The sequence below is a fragment of the Oncorhynchus kisutch genome, linkage group LG29 (assembly GCF_002021735.2).
Source record: "Oncorhynchus kisutch isolate 150728-3 linkage group LG29, Okis_V2, whole genome shotgun sequence".
Taxonomy (NCBI): Eukaryota; Metazoa; Chordata; class Actinopteri; order Salmoniformes; family Salmonidae; genus Oncorhynchus; species Oncorhynchus kisutch.
The window spans coordinates 651,377-672,407 of NC_034202.2; the positions used below are offsets into that span (position 1 = coordinate 651,377).

Below are 21,031 nucleotides of genomic sequence, written 5' to 3' on the forward strand. Positions count from 1 at the left end.
TTTGTATTATTTTTGGCTGCATTCTGATATTTCTCAGTTGTCAGGGAGAGGAAACAGAAGTTGGTCTATGCTTGATCAACTTAATTCTCCTGAACATCATAAACATGTATGATTCAACATTATTACTATTCTGACTGCACCCCTTTTCTCTTAAAGACATCCTGGCAGAGAGCATTTTTTTTTGTACAATTAAAAGCAAGCATGTTCATTGTGGTAGTGTGACATTGGTGACCGGTGTGATATACTTACTAGAATTGGGTAACTGTCCTTACCTGAGACCTGAAGACTTGTGTTAGCTCCCCCAAGCAAGCTCATACCCAAAGGCTTTAACTCAGTGAGTTGTTAACAGTCTAGTGGTTGGAGGCCCGAATAGACAGTCGCAGGTCACATTTAGTCAGGTGAGTCATCACCTCAACATGCAGGGCATTTGTCACACATGAAGGAGAGACAGGGTAGCACTGTCCTGCCATTAACCCATTTCATTTATACCATTTTCCATAGCTTACTCTGTTTTTGGTTCGGATATTTATTAAACAACGCATCAAACAGTGCTTGTTGTTGAGCTTGTTGCGTCAGGTACACAATGATTCAGCAGCAGACAAAGCATTCAAACCAAGCTCCGTCATGGCCTGGCACACATTGGAGCATTTCGGGCAAGTGGGTGCAGATTTACTGGAAAACAGTCATGCGAAACAATCTGGCGTCTTGATTGGTTAGTAGTTGTGTGACAGACGATTCTCCTGGCAAATCAAAAGAGCAGCAATTCTGCGCAGATCTCTAAACAAGTCGTTGACAAACTAGACAGATACTTAGATCAGTCGTTATGTTTGTAGCTAATTTATATTATTTAATGCAAGGGGAAGTATTGGAACTCGTGGTTATGCAATACACTGGAATTGGGAAAGAGAAGACAGACCCAGACGTGCAATTTTATAGTTTAAGCTGAGTGATGTGAAATCTACACGTCTTTACGCAGCTAACGTTAACTAGCTAGAAAACATGAACCCAACAAGTAAAGATATGAAAGGTGAGTGTTTTTGTTGTCATAACATGTCGGGCCCTGTTTAACAGGCTGTTACGGACGTGTTTTCCTGGTTTTGTTGAATATAGTCGACTAGGGGTACTGCAAATACGACTTTCCCGTATTGTTTGTGTTTCCCGGAATTAGAAATGTATCAATCATTTTTTTTCCTCCAAAAATCTCCGTGCTAGCTACAGTAGCTAGCTATTTAAAATGATCAGTAATACTTATTTTATAGCTCTATCACTCTGATGGAGGTAACGTTATATAGCAAGCGTCAGACCGCGAGATAAGATTGTCTTTCTTTTGAAGTAGCTAGTCATTTTTTTATTGGTTTTATTGGGATTCTCAATACTATATGGCATTAGCCAGCAGATAGTCTTAGGCTGGACACATGACATTTAATCTTATAAAAACTAGGTTCATCGCTTCTGCCATGGAGCCCAGCTCCCAAATAATATTACCTATTGGCCCAGCTGCTTGCCGTAGTTTTTAAATAATCGCGAAATAACAGGCCTTATTTTAGGGTGGTGCCAACTCCTACTAGTTATATTGATTATGGTGGCACGAACTCACTTTCCCATAATTACATTTCCCTGTATGTTGGCAATGAGACCAGCCCTGGTTAAAATAATAGGCTTACCTCGGGTAACTTATTATTAACAAGGTTACGGCTACTTGGTGAGCTCATTGTTTGTCTGTGTAAATATATTGCCAGCGATGGCTGGGGTATGCCCATCAGACGGTAAACATGTTCTGGTCATGGTTAACCAGATTTCTCTTCAGAAAAAGGTGTAAACCCTAAACAAAATGCATGTTCCTGTCCTCTTTTTCAAGATGTGGCAGATTTAAAAAGCCAGAATGCATTTTTTTAATCAAGAAATAACCTTTTTATAACGATTTTTTGTTTGAAATTACTGCTGGGTAATTTAAAATGCGTCAATCTAAAATCGTAGGGAGTGAGACTGCACAGATTCACTGAGTTGCAAACGAAGTTAATTGATTTGTGGATCTGACGCAGTTGCTACCTCAGATTATGAGCCGAGCAAGTGTCTCGAATGAGGTATGTAATACACACAAAGCCACAGGCAGGAGCAAGAGAGCTATAAACCATACTATTTTTTGCCTTATAAACCCTAAACCTAACAGTCAATCAAATGTATTTATAAAGCCCTTTTTACATCAGCAGATGTTACAACGTGCTATACAGAAAATTTTACCCTACATATAACCTATTGTCCTTTTTTTTAAAAATGATTTCACCTTTATTTAACCAGGTAGGCTAGTTGAGAACAAGTTCTCATTTGCAACTGCGACCTGGCCAAGATAAAGCATAGCAGTGTGAACAGACAGCACAGAGTTACACATGGAGTAAACCATTAACAAGTCAATAACACAGTAGAAAAAAAAGGGGAGTCTATATACATTGTGTGCAAAAGGCATGAGGAGGTAGGCGAATAATTACAATTTTGCAGATTAACACTGGAGTGATAAATGATCAGATGGTCATGTACAGGTAGAGATATTGGTGTGCAAAAGAGCAGAAAAGTAAATAAATAAAAACAGTATGGGGATGAGGTAGGTAAAAATGGGTGGGCTATTTACCGATAGACTATGTACAGCTGCAGCGATCGATTAGCTGCTCAGATAGCAGATGTTTGAAGTTGGTGAGGGAGATAAAAGTCTCCAACTTCAGCGATTTTTTTTTTGCAATTCGTTCCAGTCACAGGCAGCAGAGAACTGGAACGAAAGGCGGCCAAATGAGGTGTTGGCTTTAGGGATGATCAGTGAGATACACCTGCTGGAGCGCGTGCTACGGATGGGTGTTACCATCGTGACCAGTGAACTGAGATAAGGCGGAGCTTTACCTAGCATGGACTTGTAGATGACCTGGAGCCAGTGGGTCTGGCGACGAATATGTAGCGAGGGCCAGCCGACTAGAGCATACAACCCTACCCTAGAATTAACCCTAATTCTAGGGTAGGGTAGCCTATAATACTTTTAGAAAATATTTTAGTAATAATATTATCATAATAAATACCATATAGTACTAAATAGCATTTGGATTATTTTGTTCATTAAAACCTGTCTAAGCATTTTTATTTTATTTATTTTATTTCACCTTTATTTAACCAGGTAGGCTAGTTGAGAACACCTTTATTTAACCAGGTAGGCTAGTTGAGAACACCTTTATTTAACCAGGTAGGCTAGTTGAGAACACCTTTATTTAACCAGGTAGGCTAGTGGAGAACACCTTTATTTAACCAGGTAGGCTAGTTGAGAACACCTTTATTTAACCAGGTAGGCTAGTTGAGAACACCTTTATTTAACCAGGTAGGCAAGTTGAGAACACCTTTATTTAACCAGGTAGGCTAGTTGAGAACACCTTTATTTAACCAGGTAGGCAAGTTGAGAACACCTTTATTTAACCAGGTAGGCTAGTTGAGAACACCTTTATTTAACCAGGTAGGCTAGTTGAGAACACCTTTATTTAACCAGGTAGGCTAGTTGAGAACACCTTTATTTAACCAGGTAGGCTAGTGGAGAACACCTTTATTTAACCAGGTAGGCTAGTTGAGAACACCTTTATTTAACCAGGTAGGCTAGTTGAGAACACCTTTATTTAACCAGGTAGGCTAGTTGAGAACACCTTTATTTAACCAGGTAGGCTAGTGGAGAACACCTTTATTTAACCAGGTAGGCTAGTTGAGAACACCTTTATTTAACCAGGTAGGCTAGTTGAGAACACCTTTATTTAACCAGGTAGGCTAGTGGAGAACACCTTTATTTAACCAGGTAGGCTAGTTGAGAACACCTTTATTTAACCAGGTAGGCTAGTTGAGAACACCTTTATTTAACCAGGTAGGCTAGTTGAGAACACCTTTATTTAACCAGGTAGGCTAGTTGAGAACACCTTTATTTAACCAGGTAGGCTAGTTGAGAACACCTTTATTTAACCAGGTAGGCTAGTTGAGAACACCTTTATTTAACCAGGTAGGCTAGTTGAGAACACCTTTATTTAACCAGGTAGGCTAGTTGAGAACACCTTTATTTAACCAGGTAGGCTAGTTGAGAACACCTTTATTTAACCAGGTAGGCTAGTTGAGAACACCTTTATTTAACCAGGTAGGCTAGTTGAGAACACCTTTATTTAACCAGGTAGGCTAGTTGAGAACACCTTTATTTAACCAGGTAGGCTAGTTGAGAACACCTTTATTTAACCAGGTAGGCAAGTTGAGAACACCTTTATTTAACCAGGTAGGCTAGTTGAGAACACCTTTATTTAACCAGGTAGGCTAGTTGAGAACACCTTTATTTAACCAGGTAGGCTAGTTGAGAACACCTTTATTTAACCAGGTAGGCTAGTTGAGAACACCTTTATTTAACCAGGTAGGCAAGTTGAGAACACCTTTATTTAACCAGGTAGGCAAGTTGAGAACACCTTTATTTAACCAGGTAGGCTAGTTGAGAACACCTTTATTTAACCAGGTAGGCTAGTTGAGAACACCTTTATTTAACCAGGTAGGCAAGTTGAGAACACCTTTATTTAACCAGGTAGGCTAGTTGAGAACACCTTTATTTAACCAGGTAGGCTAGTTGAGAACAAGTTCTCATTTACAATTGCGACCTGGCCAAGATAAAGCAAAGCAGTTCGACAGATAAAACGACACAGAGTTACACATGGAGTAAAAACAAACATACAGTCAATAATGCAGTATAAACAAGTCTATATACAATGTGAGCAAATGAGGTGAGAAGGGAGGTAAAGGCAAAAAAGGCCATGATGGCAAAGTAAATACAATATAGCAAGTAAAATACTGGAATGGTAGTTTTGCAATGGAAGAATGTGCAAAGTAGAAATAAAAAAATAATGGGGTGCAAAGGAGCAAAATAAATAAATTCAAATTAAATACAGTTGGGAAAGAGGTAGTTGTTTGGGCTAAATTATAGGTGGGCTATGTACAGGTGCAGTAATCTGTGAGCTGCTCTGACAGTTGGTGCTTAAAGCTAGTGAGGGAGATAAGTGTTTCCAGTTTCAGAGATTTTTGTAGTTCGTTCCAGTCATTGGCAGCAGAGAACTGGAAGGAGAGGCGGCCAAAGAAAGAATTGGTTTTGGGGGTGACTAGAGAGATATACCTGCTGGAGCGTGTGCTACAGGTGGGAGATGCTATGGTGACCAGCGAGCTGAGATAAGGGGGGACTTTTTGCTGTTTTTTGTTGTTAGTTTTTTAAATATTTATTATTGCAAGGCAGAAGACTTGATAAACAAACCACATTTTATGTTTTATTTTTCAAATGTAGTTTGAACTGGGTGACCTAGTAACCTCTGTGGAAGTCCAGGAATTGGTATGGGGCAGGTTTGAGACTGATCTAAGGAATTGACATCACAAATACACTATTTCTCAGTTGCCTCACCTATGTCTTTATGTGAATTAATGACTTGCTAAATATTTCCCATAGACTGCAACATAAGACCACAAATAATCAGTTATAGGTTACAAGCAACCCTATAATTCATATGAAATAGCATGCAACCAAAGACTATATGTCTCATATTTTTCTAAAATGGTCACTCATTACTTTATAGTTAGCTATATATTGTGTATTAGGCCTGTGTTGCTTTTGGGAGAGCAAGAAAATAGTGACCATAGCAGGTATTGAACCCCGGCCAAATATTCAGTAGCCAATGCGCTAACCTCAACCCTAGTACACAAACATGATAAAAATCATCTTAATATCTCTTATTGAGAGTAAACAGCCTCGGAATAGAGAAGACATAGTAATGAAGAATAATATCAAAACATGAGCATAAAAACAGTTAATAATAAACATGAATCATATATTACTTCACAGTAATCTGGGATATAAAAAGCGCGCAGGGGAGTGGTGAATTCAGGGAGAGAACTAATCTTCTGAAATTTAATTTGTGGTCTTATGCTGCCGTTTATTGGAATTATTTAGCAACTGCAGTAGTGCTGAATAAAGTGTATATCCTTACTAAAGTAGTAATTACTCAGAATTGCAAAATATAAAATGTTCTAGTTCATTTGATCACTTACAACCATAAAATAACAATTTATAGCATAACAAACAATTAAACTGACACAAACCAGAAACACCTACATTTAGTTAATTATACAAATATCTGACATTATCTGCCAAAGTAACACCCCTTAACATATAAACACAGACACTGGAAATGAGCTTTTTATAAAAATCTGGTATCTCTCAATAGAGCCTTAGCTGAGCAGTTTGTTTTCAGGAGTGGTCTGCCTGCCTTATCAGAGGAGGAGATCTGTGAATAAGGAAAAGTTCATAAGTTATTGCCACGCTTTCACATAAACTAGTCATTTCACATAAACTAGTCATAAACTAGTCATTTAACAGACTTTCTTAGCTACAGTGCCTTGCGAAAGTATTCGGCCCCCTTGAACTTTGCGACCTTTTGCCACATTTCAGGCTTCAAACATAAAGATATAAAACTGTATTTTTTGTGAAGAATCAACAACAAGTGGGACACAATCATGAAGTGGAATGACATTTATTGGATATTTCAAACTTTTTTAACAAATCAAAAACTGAAAAATTGGGTGTGCAAAATTATTCAGCCCCCTTAAGTTAATACTTTCTAGCGCCACCTTTTGCTGCGATTACAGCTGTAAGCCGCTTGGGGTATGTCTCTATCAGTTTTGCACATCGAGAGACTGACATTTTTTCCCATTCCTCCTTGCAAAACAGTAGTAGTCAGTGAGGCCCTCATAAAACTAAACAGTTAAGTTACTACTTATTGGTAAAGTACTGAATACAAAATAAAATCTGGTGAACCCCTGTGCCAGTGATAAGGGTGCATGCCTACCCAATGAATTACACAACACAAATAGGCTACACAGCTGTTGTTGTTTTACAGTAGTTAGTGATGCACTGATATTACATTTTTGGCCGATACCGATATTTTCCTTGCCAAAAGACCTGATTCTCGATTTTTATTTTATTAGAAAAATGTTTTTAAGCATTCTAGTACAGTTAAATAGTTAACACACACACATATGTGGACACAGCAGTGTCACTACAGTTCCGGGTTCGAATCCAGGCTGTATCACATCTGGCCGTGATTGAGAGTCCCATAGGGCGGCGCACAATTAGCCCAGCGTCGTCCGTGTTTAGCTGTAGTAGGCCGTCATTGTAAATAAGAACTTGTTCTTCACTGACTTGCCTTGTTAAAGGTTACGCACACGATACTGACCAAAAAGTTATTCAATTGGCATTTACATATGTCCCCATTTCCAGTAAAACATAATCAAAACCTATTTCTTTCACTTACTTGCTGTGCTGTTTCATTTGTTCAGTTGTTTCATTCTCAACCAGGACTTCTATGGAACGCCGTTGGGTCTTTGCATGTCAAAAAAGACGTGTCAAATAAGCTTGTTGACCAATCAGGACCCGAATATGACTTCACGTCACATAATAATTTAACGTGTTCATAACTTTTTTACGTAGTTATTACATATTGATTACAATATCACACGTAAAAAAAAGATGGCTCATGGATGCAAGCAATGTTCTTCCCCCAAAACATAGCAAAATGACAATCTGTTTCAGTAGATATAGTTGGCTAGCTATCTATAAGTGTCATCTAAAATGACCTTCATTTATAAGACAGTTCTTATTGATTAATGGTGGTCGGACCCATCTATGTGAAGCTAATCATGATAATAATTAGCCACAATAGTGGAATTGACAGTGATGCAAATTAATACAAATAGTAGACTTATGCCGTAATTGAATAGATCATGCTAAACGAGGTTGGAATATTATATAAAATCACCGTAAGACAATAAATTGTTAATTTGACAAATCTGTTGAAATCACACTGGCTGTATTATACTTTAGAATTGCATTGGGGGCATACTTATTTCACTGCTCAGCCTTACCTATGGATTGTGGATCAATAACATGGGGTATTTGTCTACTCAGTGACACCCAGAGAACATTAGCATCGTAGCTCTTATTGCGGGACTCTGAAACATCTGAATTGAGCCACATTTATTGTCAACCTATGTGTATTGAACACTTTCCCTAGCAAAACAAAACTGTGTGGATGTTTTGGAGTCTGAAAACTCTGAGGAGGATGTTGGGAAAAATATATTTTGGGTTTTGAGTAGACTGATACCCCATTTCATTGATCCCCAATCCTTAGGTAAAGTTGTACAGTGCAATATGAATGTCAGTACACACAATAGGCTGACTGGGGAGGGGATTTCACACAGTCACAGTCTCGTGATGAGAGCTTCAACGCTAATATTTGTGTAAACTCTTCACAGTTGTGTTCTGTGGGTAGACTGATACCCCATTTCGTTGCTTCACATTCCAACCTTGTTTAACATTATCTCGTCTAAATATGGCATGATTCCACTAATTGTAACCTCCTGTGTCACTTTCAAATAGGTGCTTTTTATTTTGAAGGCAAACCGCAAATTCCACTATTGTGCCTAACCCTTATTGTGGCTAGCTTCACAACACATTACATGGTCCGGTTGAGCATCACTAGCCAGATGAAGCTATCTGCTTTATAACGTTAGTTTTGGGCAACAGCTGCCTAGCTATTTATTTTCATGAACTGAAGTTAAATTTCAATAGGCGAACAACAAGTGGCTACCTAGCTAATAGTTACTCACAAGGATTGCTAAGAATAATGAAAATGACTGCAGTTTCTACTAGTCATTGTTTTCAGGTTGGTTGTATTGGTGCTAGCTAGGTACAAAGCTAAAGCTAGCTACCCTAGAAGTTGCGGTCAAACAAATAATGCTTCATTACTAACATGGTATTTCAAACACGTCATTTGTGGCCGGTGTTTGCTTCTTTGCAGACTTCTTTGTACAGCTTTGACAGTGCTACTGATAGTAGTGGTGGCGCTTGGCTTGCACGCTTAAATTCAGAACACACAACATTCTATAATAGATCTGACCACAATTTTCAGATCTCATGATTCCAAGACGGACCAACAAAATGGCGGACGGAAGACAGGGTGGTGCGGCAGGTGCCGCTTCTCATTCGAATGCTGTAATTTGATCTAAACCATCAGGTGTACGCCGATCCCAGCTAAGTAACTCATGCAAAGAGTTAAAGCGCAATTATGTGTTTTATCTCCAGTACTCTGCCATGATTGTCAGTTATGTAGCTGCTCTACTGATAATCTCAGTGCGTCCTTGCTGGGATGACACAATCAGTCTACTACCGGAGAATATCAACACCAAACACATTGGTTCACCGTTCCACGGGAGCGGACAGTACACAGCATACCATAATGTTCTGAATAATGGCCAAGTCTACCTCGCTCCTTATTCTACTGAACCGCTTAGGCGTAACAAACACAAGTCCAACATTTATCGGAAACTGTTAAACTACATGTTCGCTACCCTCCTGCTCTCCGGGGATGTACAACTCAATCCTGGGCCCAATATCACCGAGCCAGTGATACGCACCGGAGTGGAGAGCGGTGGATGGCCTCGTCCACTGGTCGTCGCCGCAGTGGAGGTGGGTGAGTGCTATGGTCCTATGGTTTCTCTCGACTCACCCGGTTCCAGGATAGATTTTGACTCTTCAAACATACCAGAGTCGCTATATGCGATCCCTGACTCTGCTTCTGGTACGCAAGCTATTTTAATTAGTTCCCCGCATCCAGTGCAGGCGGGAGGGATTGTTAATTGCGCTACCGAACTGCCCCTAATCAAAACGAAACAAAACGGCCTAAACCCAGCCGTCAGAAAACACAGAAAATGTAACTTTTTTCAATGTGTCAATCACTCTCGAGTCATCTGGGACCCACGAGCTAAGCCCAAGGGACTACTAGGGGGGCACTTGAACATTCGTAGTGTCATTCCAAAAAGTGATCAAATTCAACATCTACTCACAGACTCCAACCTTGACTTTCTCTGCCTCTCAGAGACATGGCTTCATAAACACTCTCCATGTGCTGCTTTGGTTGTGCCTGGCTACAATGTTTTCAGGAGAGACAGGATTGAGGGAAGAGGAGGGGGTGTGATGATTTACATTAAAGAACATATCCGATGTAAACAAATTGAGTGGTCATGTGATAATGAACTAGAATGTATCGGCCTGAACGTTACACTGTCTCCCCAAATGTCTTTTACCCTCATTGGAATGTATAGGCCACCTTCCACCAAAAGTGTTTTTTGATCAGTTTAATACCATGCTTAGGGAATGTGATTTTGGGAAAGAGGTCATCTTAATGGGAGATTTTAACATTAATTATGAAGACAAGTGTTGTAGGAAAACCCTCAAACGGATCACTAATACCTTTGACCTTACACAGCTAGTTAAAGGGCCAACCAGGGTGACTTGTTGCTCTAAAACACAGATTGATTTGGTGTTCAGTAATAAACCAGAGAGAGTGACTAAATCATTCAATATGGTTACTGGGCTGTCTGATCATAATCTGACACTTATAGCCAGAAAGCTCTCTAAGAGCAGGTTTAACCTCTCTACTGTTAGAAAGCCGGATCAACTCAGAATACCTAAGAGTGAATTAAATAATTTTGAAAAAGCAATTAAGGGAATAAACTGGAATGATCTCTTGTCCTATACAGACGTGGAAGCTGATAGTCAGGTTTTTCTATTCACAATCCAGACTACAATAAATGGCTTCCTAAAGAAAATCAAATCCAAACCTGGCCAAAAGAGCACTCTTCCTTGGCTAAATGGAGAAATCTGGAAATTGATGAAAGAACGAGATTATGCTCTAAAAATAGCCCTAAAATCTAAATTAGAGCATGACAGACGTAGGTTTACCATGTTGAGAAATAAGGTGATGAAAGAAATCAGACAGGCCAAGGCAAACTTTTTTATTAACATAATTGGTGAAGCAAAGGGAAATTCTAAATTGATATGGGAGAATCTAAAAACGTTAACAGGGAAAGACCATAGTAACACTGCAAAAAGACTAGAAATCATGGTGAATAACAATCTAACACAGGATGCAGTCGAAATAGCAATAGCCTTCAATTCCTACTTTATTGACTCTGTCAGGGTACTGACACAGAACCCCTCCACTTGTTTCTTGGGCTCAGTGCTAGTGAATGACACTCAACCTGTCTTCATCATAAGGGAGGTTTCTGAGTCAAAGGTGAACAAGGTGATTAGCTCACTAAAGAACTCTAAAGCCAAAGATGTGTTTGGGATGGACTCTACCTTTCTTAAAAACTACAAAGAGTCACTCATTGGCCCCATTACTAAGGTCACCAACACATCTATTGGTCTCGGTGTGTTTCCAAGGGTATGGAAGTCGGCCATAATAACGGCCATCTTTAAATCAGGAGACCCTGCTAACGTGAGTAACTACAGGCCCATTAGTATATTACCTGTGGTGTCAAAGGTTGTTGAAAAGTGTGTAGCAGAACAACTGATTGCCCACCTCACCAACAGCCCCTTCACATTACACTCCATGCAGTTTGGCTTCAGAGCGAAACACTCCACAGAAACGGCCAACTGCTTTCTTCTGGAAAATGTGAAGTCCAAGATGGACAAAGGGGGTGCTGTTGGGGCTGTGTTTCTGGACCTAAGGAAGGCTTTTGATACTGTTAACCATGAGATTCTCATCACAAAATTGTCCAAGTTCAACTTTTCCCCTGATGCCTTGAGATGGATGAAATCATACCTTGAAGGCAGAACTCAGTGTGTCAGAGTGAGCAATGAGCTGTCGCCCACTCGTAGCTATGATGTGGGCGTGCCCCAAGGGTCAATACTGGGGCCCCTCCTGTTCAGCCTGTACATTAATGATCTGCCTTCTGTCTGTACTGGGTCTGAAGTTCAAATGTATGCAGATGATACAGTGATATATGTGCATGCAAAGAGCAAACAACAAGCTACACAAGAACTACTGTAATGGTCCAGGTTACAAAGTGGCTCAGTGACTCGTGTTTGCATCTCAATGTGAATTTTTTTTTTTGCATGTTCTTCACAAAGAGGGCAACAGATGCTACTGAGCCAGATGCCTATGTGTCAGGGGAGAAGCTCCAGGTGGTATCCGATTTTAAGTACCTTGGCATCATACTTGATTCCAACCTCTCTTTTAAAAAGCATGTGAAAAAGGTAATTCAAATAACCAAATTCAACCTAGCTAATTTCCGATTTATACTAAATTGTTTGACTACAGAGGTAGCAAAACTGTACTTCAAATCTATGATACTCCCCCACTTAACATACTGCTTGACTAGTTGGGCCCAAGCTTGCTGTACAACATTAAAACCTATTCAGTCTGTCTACAAACAGGCTCTCAAAGTGCTTGATAGGAAGCCCAATAGCCATCATCATTGTCACATCCTTAGAAAGCATGAGCTCTTGAGTTGGGAAAATCTTGTGCAATACACCGACGCATGTCTTGTATTCAAGATCCTCAATGGCCTGGCTCCCCCTCCACTCAATATTTTTGTTAAACAGAAAACCCAGACATATGGCAGCAGATCCACAAGGTCTGCCATGAGAGGTGACTGTATAGTTCCCCTAAGGAAAAGCACCTTTAGTAAATCTGCATTCTCTGTGAGAGCTTCCCATGTCTGGAATACACTGCCATCAGACACACATAACTGCACCACATATCACACTTTCACAAAATGCTTGAAGACATGGCTAAAGGTCAATCAGATTTGTGAACATGGTCCCTAGCTGTGTGTTGCCACTCCATGTTGTCTGTTGTCTGTAGCTTGTGAGGTGTGGAAACACTTTGTTGCTTTTATGAATTTTGTCTTGCTGCTTTTTGTTTTATGCTGCTCTGTCTGTATGCTACGTCTTGCTTGTCCTATGTTGCTCTGTCTGTATGCTATGTCTTGCTTGTTCTATGTTGCTATTGTCTATATTGTAATTGTTTTTAATAACCTGCCCAGGGACTGCGGTTGAAAATTAGCCGGTTGGCTAAAACCGGCACTTTTACTGAAATGTTGATTAATGTGCACTGTCCCTATAAAAATAAACTCAAACTCAATAAACTCAAACTGTTATTTGACGTGTCAAATTAAAATCTTATTTAATGCGTCAAATAGTGTTATTGTCAATTAGTGTTTTTTGATGTGTATCTTTTTTGACACGCAAAGAGCCAAGTGGTGTTCCATAGTATGTCGGGGCAAATCTGTCGTTCTGCCCCTGAACAGGCAGTTAACCCACTGTTCCCAGGCCGTCATTGAAAATAAGAATGTGTTCTTAACTGACTTGCCTGGTTAAATAAAGGTAAAATAAATAAATAAATAAAAATGTCATGAAGCTAATAGCAGTGACGCTACTACTGTGTAACTCCGGTAGGGCAACATCTGAAAAATAGCGCAGTTGGTAGTGTGTACCGGTGCTCGACCAGTTGCGAAAGCCAACATCACCCACAACAGAGAATGGTTGATTGTCGAGGGCAATGAATTCCATTATCTTGGCATTAATGGGTTTCACCTTTGAGTTGTGTCGCTGAAATTGTTTTACTCTTTCAAATGACTGCTCGACTTGTTGACTGCTCGATGCAGACATTGTGGGCTAGGTTAGGAATGCTGTGTTGCACGTGTAGCGCAAACATTTTACATGGCCATGTACCTACATTATATAGGTATGCACGTTAGCTTTGACATCGGTTTTCCACATCGGCATTAAAATAGACATCAGGCCGATAACTGATGCTGGCATTTTTAGCTATTTTCGGCCGATTCCGATATATCGTGCATCCCAAACTGTAGCAGCTATGGTGTTATGACAGTGTTCCTCCAAAGCTTTATTTATTGTAGTTTGAAAATAAGCTGCATAATAATATTCTGTAGTGATATGACTAGCTTTGCTGACACATAGCTACAAAAAGTCCTACATGCAAGAGGACTGTCCTTGAGGAAATGAGATGTTCACAAAGTTTTGTAGCTACCTACCTTCAGTCAGCAATTAAGTGTTGGGGAAGCTGCTCTGAAAGCTACCAATTACTTCACACTAGAAGAAGTTAAGTGACACCTAAAGCTACTCTTAAGAAAAATATAGTTTACTTAAAGCTGCAATATGCAACTTTTTGAGCGACCTGAACAAATTCACATAGAATTGTGTGTTATAGATCTGTCATTCTCATTGAAAGCAAGCCTAAGAAGCGGTATATCTGTTCTATGTGTGCTATTTCTAAACATCCGGTTCTTACGTTTTGTTTTTGCGTCTTTTAGTTTTGTACACTAGCTTCAAACAGCTGAAAATGCAATGTTTTGTGTTATTGAAAGTATATTTCTGTGGTTTAGATGGTAAAGTGATTCTCTACACTATACCTGCTTGTTTTGTCACATAAACTGAAATTCAGTGACCTATTTGAATTTTAACAACCAGGAAATGGCGGAGTGATTTTGGCATAGTGCATCTTTTAAAGTAGATCACTACATCCAAACTACTTTGATACATTTTGGTGTCTAAATCTGAAATGTCATCGACCACAAATTGAAAGACTGATCACTCTGGAGTCAGATGTTAACAGAATTTGTAATTTAGTCTATTAAATCCCAAAACTATGTTTCAAGTTAGAATTTGGCAGGTCTGATGCCTACTTCACCCATATTTTCTGTTGTACTTAGCTACACCATTACCTGGCAAAAAACACTGAAAACACTGCAAATGTTATTTCGTTTAAAGGGATACTGAGGGATTTTGGCAATGAGTCCCTTTACTTCCCCAGAGATGAACTCGTGGATAAAATGTTTGTCTATGCTTGCGGTTTCAAGGAAGTTGCTAATTAGCGCTGGCGCAATTGCTAACTAGCATTAACGAAATGACTGGATGTCTATGGGTATATGCTAGCAGATACCCATAGACTTCAAGTCATTATGCTAACCCTGGTTAGGGGCTCGTGAAACTACCTCTAACCTTCTGCATACTGGACAGAGAGACATAAAAATGGTATCCACATGTTAATCTGACTGGGGTAGTAGATCTCAAAGTATCTCTTTAACTACCACCACGCTACTGCAAAATGTAGCTAACTACATGTAGTTCCACTAGTAATTTAATTGCTCTCCAACACTAGCAATTAATTGGGTGGGAAATGGTTTGCGATAAAATGTAGGCTAGGCTTGGCGAGTCTGTGAATTTGTGAATCTTCCCTCAGGCATCATGGACAAGTCATCATACCGTTTGCTGCAGCTTCTGTCCTTGGCATGGCTGGCCTGTAGGCCCACCAGTAGTAAGTGTACCACTACATTTCAACAACAATATTTGCTGCAGCTTCTGTCCTTGGCATGGCTGGCCTGTAGGCCCACCAGTAGTAAGTGTACCACTACATTTCAACAACAATATTTGCTGCAGCTTCTGTCCTTGGCATGGCTGGCCTGTAGGCCCACCAGTAGTAAGTGTACCACTACATTTCAACAACAATATTTGCTGCAGCTTCTGTCCTTGGCATGGCTGGCCTGTAGGCCCACCAGTAGTAAGTGTACCACTACATTTCAATAACAATATTTGCTGCAGCTTCTGTCCTTGGCATGGCTGGCCTGTAGGCCCACCAGTAGTAAGTGTACCACTACATTTCAACAACAATATTTGTTATTAAGTGGTGCTTAGCAGGCGCTCTTTTCCACAGTGACAGACAGTCTGATATGTTTTGATTCAACCTCTCTGCACATTAACCCTAGAATGAGCTGTCTTCTTCCTTTAAGTTGCTGTGCTTTTTGTACTGACCCTAGTGATATGTTTCCAAATAACCATGAAAACAACCACATATGGACTTTTCCCTCTGTGTAAAATTCACCATGCATTTCCTAGTAGCATTGACTTGATGCATGGGTTTTCTCTAGGTTCTATCACCACCTATGGAACAATAATCCCACAATCTCCATTGGTGGAAATTGGGAAGGAATTCACCGCCACATGTGTACTCTACAAAGCTGCTAAAGCCACAGCGGAGGACATCTACTGGAAGTTGAAAAACGTCACAGTGCCCAAAGAGCAGTACACCAAGATAAATGACTCGGCTGTTAGCGTGACCATCACCATCACCAATGAAACGGCCAACTGGTTACTTTGTGAGAAGAAAGGGTCTCCCTTAAACCGAAATCAAGTAATCCATGGGATTCTATTGACCAAAGGGTGTAAGTATGCCTCCAATGATTTCACATCAACTTTAGGTTATTTCATATCAAAAGAAAACAAAATGTCCACGCAAGTATTTTCCTCTAATATCTCCATTTAAATTTCATTTCTGAGTAATTCATTTGGATACAAGTGCAAAAATTTCATACAGAAATACAGTGAAAATGTATCCAAAGGACATGCCTTTGTACTGATATTCACGAAAATGTAACGTACACATTCATAACTTTTATTTTTACGTGCACTAGTACAGTGAAATGTCTTGCTTGCTCTTTCCCAACAATACAGTAGTACTATTAAAAAGTAAAGTAGAACAATAGAGTAATAGAAATAAGAAGAACAATAAAGTAAGGAAGCTATATAAAGGGTCAGTGCCAATACCATTTTTACTAGGGGTGTGCCGACATGGCCATACTCATGTTCGTTATCGTATCTGTAAATTGACAGTTGACAATCGGATCACACGATACTCGTGATTGGAAAAAGAAACTGAAGTGTTTTAATATTCCTAAGTATATGTTTGTAAAATACCTCCCTGGGGCCAAGCTTCCTGCTGTCCAAATCAAATGTCTTTATATAGCCCTTCTTACATAAGCTGATATCTCAAAGTGCTCTACAGAAACCCAGCCTAAAACCCCAAACAGCAAGCAATGCAGGTGTAGAAGCACGGTGGCTAGGAAAAACTCCCTAGAAAGGCCAAAACCTATGAAGAAACCTAGAGAGGAACCAGACTATGTGGGGTGGCCAGTCCTCTTCTGGCTGTGCCGGGTGAAGATTATAACAGAACATGACCAAGATGTTCAAATGTTCATAAATGTCCAGCATGGTCAAATAATAGTAATCACAGTGAACAGGTCAGGTTTCCATGGCCACAGGCAGAACAGTTGAAACTGGAGCAGCAGCACGCCCAGGTGGACTGGGGACAACAAGGAGTCATCATGCCAGGTAGTCCTGAGGCATGGTCGTAGGGCTCAGGTTCTTCTTCTTCGAGAGAAGGAGAGAATTAGAGAGAGCATACTTAAATTCACACAGGACACCGGATAAGACAGGAGAAATCCATATATAACAGACTGACCCAGCCCCCGACACATAAAGTACTGCAGCATAAATACTGGAGGCTGAGACAGGAGGGGTCAGGAGACACTGCGTCCCCATCCAATGATACCCCCGGACAGGGCCAAACAGGCAGGATATAACCCCACCCAATTTGCCAAAGCACAGCCCCCACACAACTAGAGGGATATCTTCAACCACCAACTTACCATCCTGAGACAAGGCCGAGTATAGCCCACAAAGAACTCCGCCATGGCACAACCCAAGGGGGGGTGCCAACCCAGACAGGAAGATCACATCAGTGACTCAACCCACTCAAGTGACACACCCCTCCTAGGAACAGCATGAAAGAGCACCAGTAAGCCAGTGACTCAGCCCCTGTAATAGGGTTAGAGGCAGAGAATCCCAGTGGAAAGAGGGGAACCGGCCAGGCAGAGACAGCAAGGGCGGTTTGTTGCTCCAGTGCCTTTCCGTTCACCTTCACACTCCTGGGCCAGACTACACTCAATTATAGGACCTACTGAAGAGATGAATCTTCAATAAAGACTTAAAGGTTGAGACTGAGTCTGCGTCTCTCACATGGGTAGGCAGACCATTCCCATAAAAATTGAGCTCTATAGGAGAAAGCCCTGCCTCCAGCTGTTTGCTTAGAAATTCTAGGGACAATTAGGAGGCCTGCGTCTTGTGGCCGTAGCGTACGTGTAGGTATGTATTGCACGACCAAATCGGAAAGATAGGTAGGAGCAAGCCCATGTAATGCTGACACGTGAATTTTCTATCCCAATGATAATAACTGACAATCAATAGCTCTGACCAATCCCCGAGGTTTGTAAGACCCTGGGTATAATAATAATTAGTCAAAGATTTGGCTTATGCAAAAGGTTAGTACAGTTTATTCAGAGAACGTCCTAAAGTCAAGAATACAAAACAATTAATTTTATACCGACTTCTCACACACACACATTCACCCAACCATACGCACACACATTCACCCAAACATACGAACACAATGTCCTGCTACGCACACACTCACTACCCAGCCGACAGAGATTAGGGAGACCTTGAGCCGTACCGTTCTCTCCCAAGTCTCTAGTCAGGTCGGCGCTGACAGTCTGTCTTTAAAATACCATAAACATTAGCTATATTGTTTTACCATAATTCTGACTAGAACTACACATTTATTGATTATAATTTTATACATTCTAATGAGTTCCAAACAATTATATGGTTTCAGGGTGGAATATTCTAATCATTCAATTAACCGATAAATCCCATTAACAAATAGTTTGTAGGTTAGCAGTAAAACCTTGAAATCAGCCCTTGCCTTAACAGGAAGCCAGTGTAGGGAGGCTAGCACTGGAGTAATATGATCACATTTTTTGGTTCTAGTCAGGATTCTAGCAGCCGTGTTTAGCACTAACTGAAGTTTATTTAGTGCTTTATCCGGGTAGCCGGAAAGTAGCGCATTGCAGTAGTTTAACCTAGAAGTGACAAAAGCATGGATTCATTTTTCTGCATTATTTTTGGACAGAAAATTTCTTTTTGCAACCTTACGTAAATGTAAAATGTAAAATGTAAAGCTGTCCTTGAAACAGTCTTGATATGTTCGTCAAAAGAGATCAGGGTCCAGAGTAACGCAGAGGTCCTACACAGTTTTATTTGAGACGACTGTACAACCATCAAGCTTAATTGTCAGAAGATCTCTTTGTTTCTTGGGACCTAGAACAAGCATCTCTGTTTTGTCCGAGTTTAAAAGTAGACATTTTGCAGCCGTCCACTTCCACGTCCAGCACGTCCACCACTTCCACGTCCACCATGTCTGAAACACAGGCTTCCAGCGAGGGCAATTTTGGGGCTTCACCATGTTTCATTGAAATGTACAGCTGTGTGTCATCCGCATAGCAGTGAAAGTTAACATTATGTTTTCGAATGACATCCCCAAGAAGTAAAATATATAGTGAAAACAAAAAGTGATCCTAAAACGGAACCTTGAGGACCACCGAAATTTACAGTTGATTTGTCAGAGGACAAACCATTCACAGAGACAAACTCATATCTTTCCGACAGATAAGATCTAAACCAGGCCAGAACTTGTCTGTGTAGACCAATTTGGGTTTCCAATCTCTCCAAAAGAATGTAGTGATCGATGGTATCAAAAGCAGCACTAAGGTCTAGGAGCACGAGGACAGGTGCAGAGCCTCGGTCTGACGCCATTAAAAGGTAATTTACCACCTTCACAAGTGCAGTCTCAGTGCTATGATGGGGTCTAAAACCAGCCCGAAGCATTTCGTATACATTGTTTGTCTTCAGGAAGGCGGTGAGTTGCAGCGCAACAGCTTTTTCTAAAATCCAGGACCTGTGTCAGAGGAAGGCCCTAAAAATGGTCAAAGACTCCAGCCACCCTTGTCAGAACCTGTTCTCTCCGCTACCGCACGGCATGCGCTACCGTAGCGCCAAGTCTAGGTCCTAAAGGCTTCTCAGCAGCTTCTACCCCCAAGCCAGAAGACTCCTGAACAGCTAATCAAATGGCTACCCAGACTGTGTGTGTGTGCAGTAGGCTTGGGTGGTATACTGTATCCCAGGGTATTTTGAAATACCCTCAGTATGATTTTCCAATTTTGTCTCATTTACAAAAATAAATATATTTGAATATTAGTACTTTTTAAATAAATACCTGCAGTCAACTTGTGCACTAGGTAATAGATAAAGCAGATTGCTTTTATAATTTTGCCTGTTAGATTAATTTTCATTATGAAGCTTACCAGTACTAGTTTCCCAAAACAGTTGTTTTGACCAGTCGTGTGTTTGTTTACAAAGAAGCACAACAAGCCAAATGGGAGCTTCTTGAGGTGAGTCACTCCTGCAGCGCAACTTAAGAGAGGTGATAAAGTTACACTTCTTGAGGTGAGTCACTCCTGCAGCGCAACTTAAGAGAGGTGATAAAGTTACACTTCTTGAGGTGAGTCACTCCTGCAGCGCAACTTAAGAGAGGTGATAAAGTTACACTTCTTGAGGTGAGTCACTCCTGCAGCGCAACTTAAGAGAGGTGATAAAGTTACACTTCTTGAGGTGAGTCACTCCTGCAGCGCAACTTAAGAGAGGTGATAAAGTTACACTTCTTGAGGTGAGTCACTCCTGCAGCGCAACTTAAGAGAGGTGATAAAGTTACACTTCTTGAGGTGAGTCACTCCTGCAGCGCAACTTAAGAGAGGTGATAAAGTTACACTTCTTGAGGTGAGTCACTCCTGCAGCGCAACTTAAGAGAGGTGATAAAGTTACACTTCTTGAGGTGAGTCACTCCTGCAGCGCAACTTAAGAGAGGTGATAAAGTTACACTTTTTGCCAGCTATATATCTTATAACTATTAAGTTAACTATTTTTATTTAACCAGGTAAGTTGACTGAGAACTCATTCTCATTTACAGCAACGAGCTGGGGAATAGTTACAGGAGGGGGCATGAATGAGCCAATTAGAAGCTGAGGATGATTATGTGGCCATGATGGTTTGAGGGCCAGTTTGGGAATTTAGCCAGGACACCAGGGTTAACACCCCTACTCTTACAATAAGTGCCATGGGATCTTTAGTGACTACATGGGATCTTTAGTGACTACAGAGACACCCATTTTAACGTCCCATCCGAAAGACGGTACCCTGCCCAGGGCAATGGCCAAAATTACTGCCCTGGGATCTCTTTTTACATTTTTCCCTTCCTAACAAAGAGAGCCAACCACCAAACGGGGGATGATTTAACAAAAGCGCATTTTGCGAAAAAAGCACTCGTTGTACGAATGTACCTAACCATGAACATCAATGCCTTTTCTTAAAATCAATACACAGAATTATATATTTTTTAAATCC

The 21,031-nt window shown here is 40.6% G+C and overlaps 1 protein-coding gene across 1 annotated transcript in view; it reads left to right on the forward strand.

Annotated features, from left to right (window-relative positions):
* The first annotated feature begins 733 nt into the window (after window positions 1-733).
* The window catches only part of LOC109873548 (interleukin-6 receptor subunit beta), a 62,496-nt gene continuing 42,198 nt past the window's right edge, over window positions 734-21,031 (forward strand). Inside the window, exons 1-3 of the mRNA XM_031808971.1 lie at window positions 734-1,027; window positions 15,141-15,215; window positions 15,826-16,119. Of these exons, the coding sequence (XP_031664831.1) occupies window positions 1,000-1,027; window positions 15,141-15,215; window positions 15,826-16,119 (397 nt within the window). The 5' untranslated portion in view covers window positions 734-999. The remainder of the gene's footprint in view (window positions 1,028-15,140; window positions 15,216-15,825; window positions 16,120-21,031) is intronic.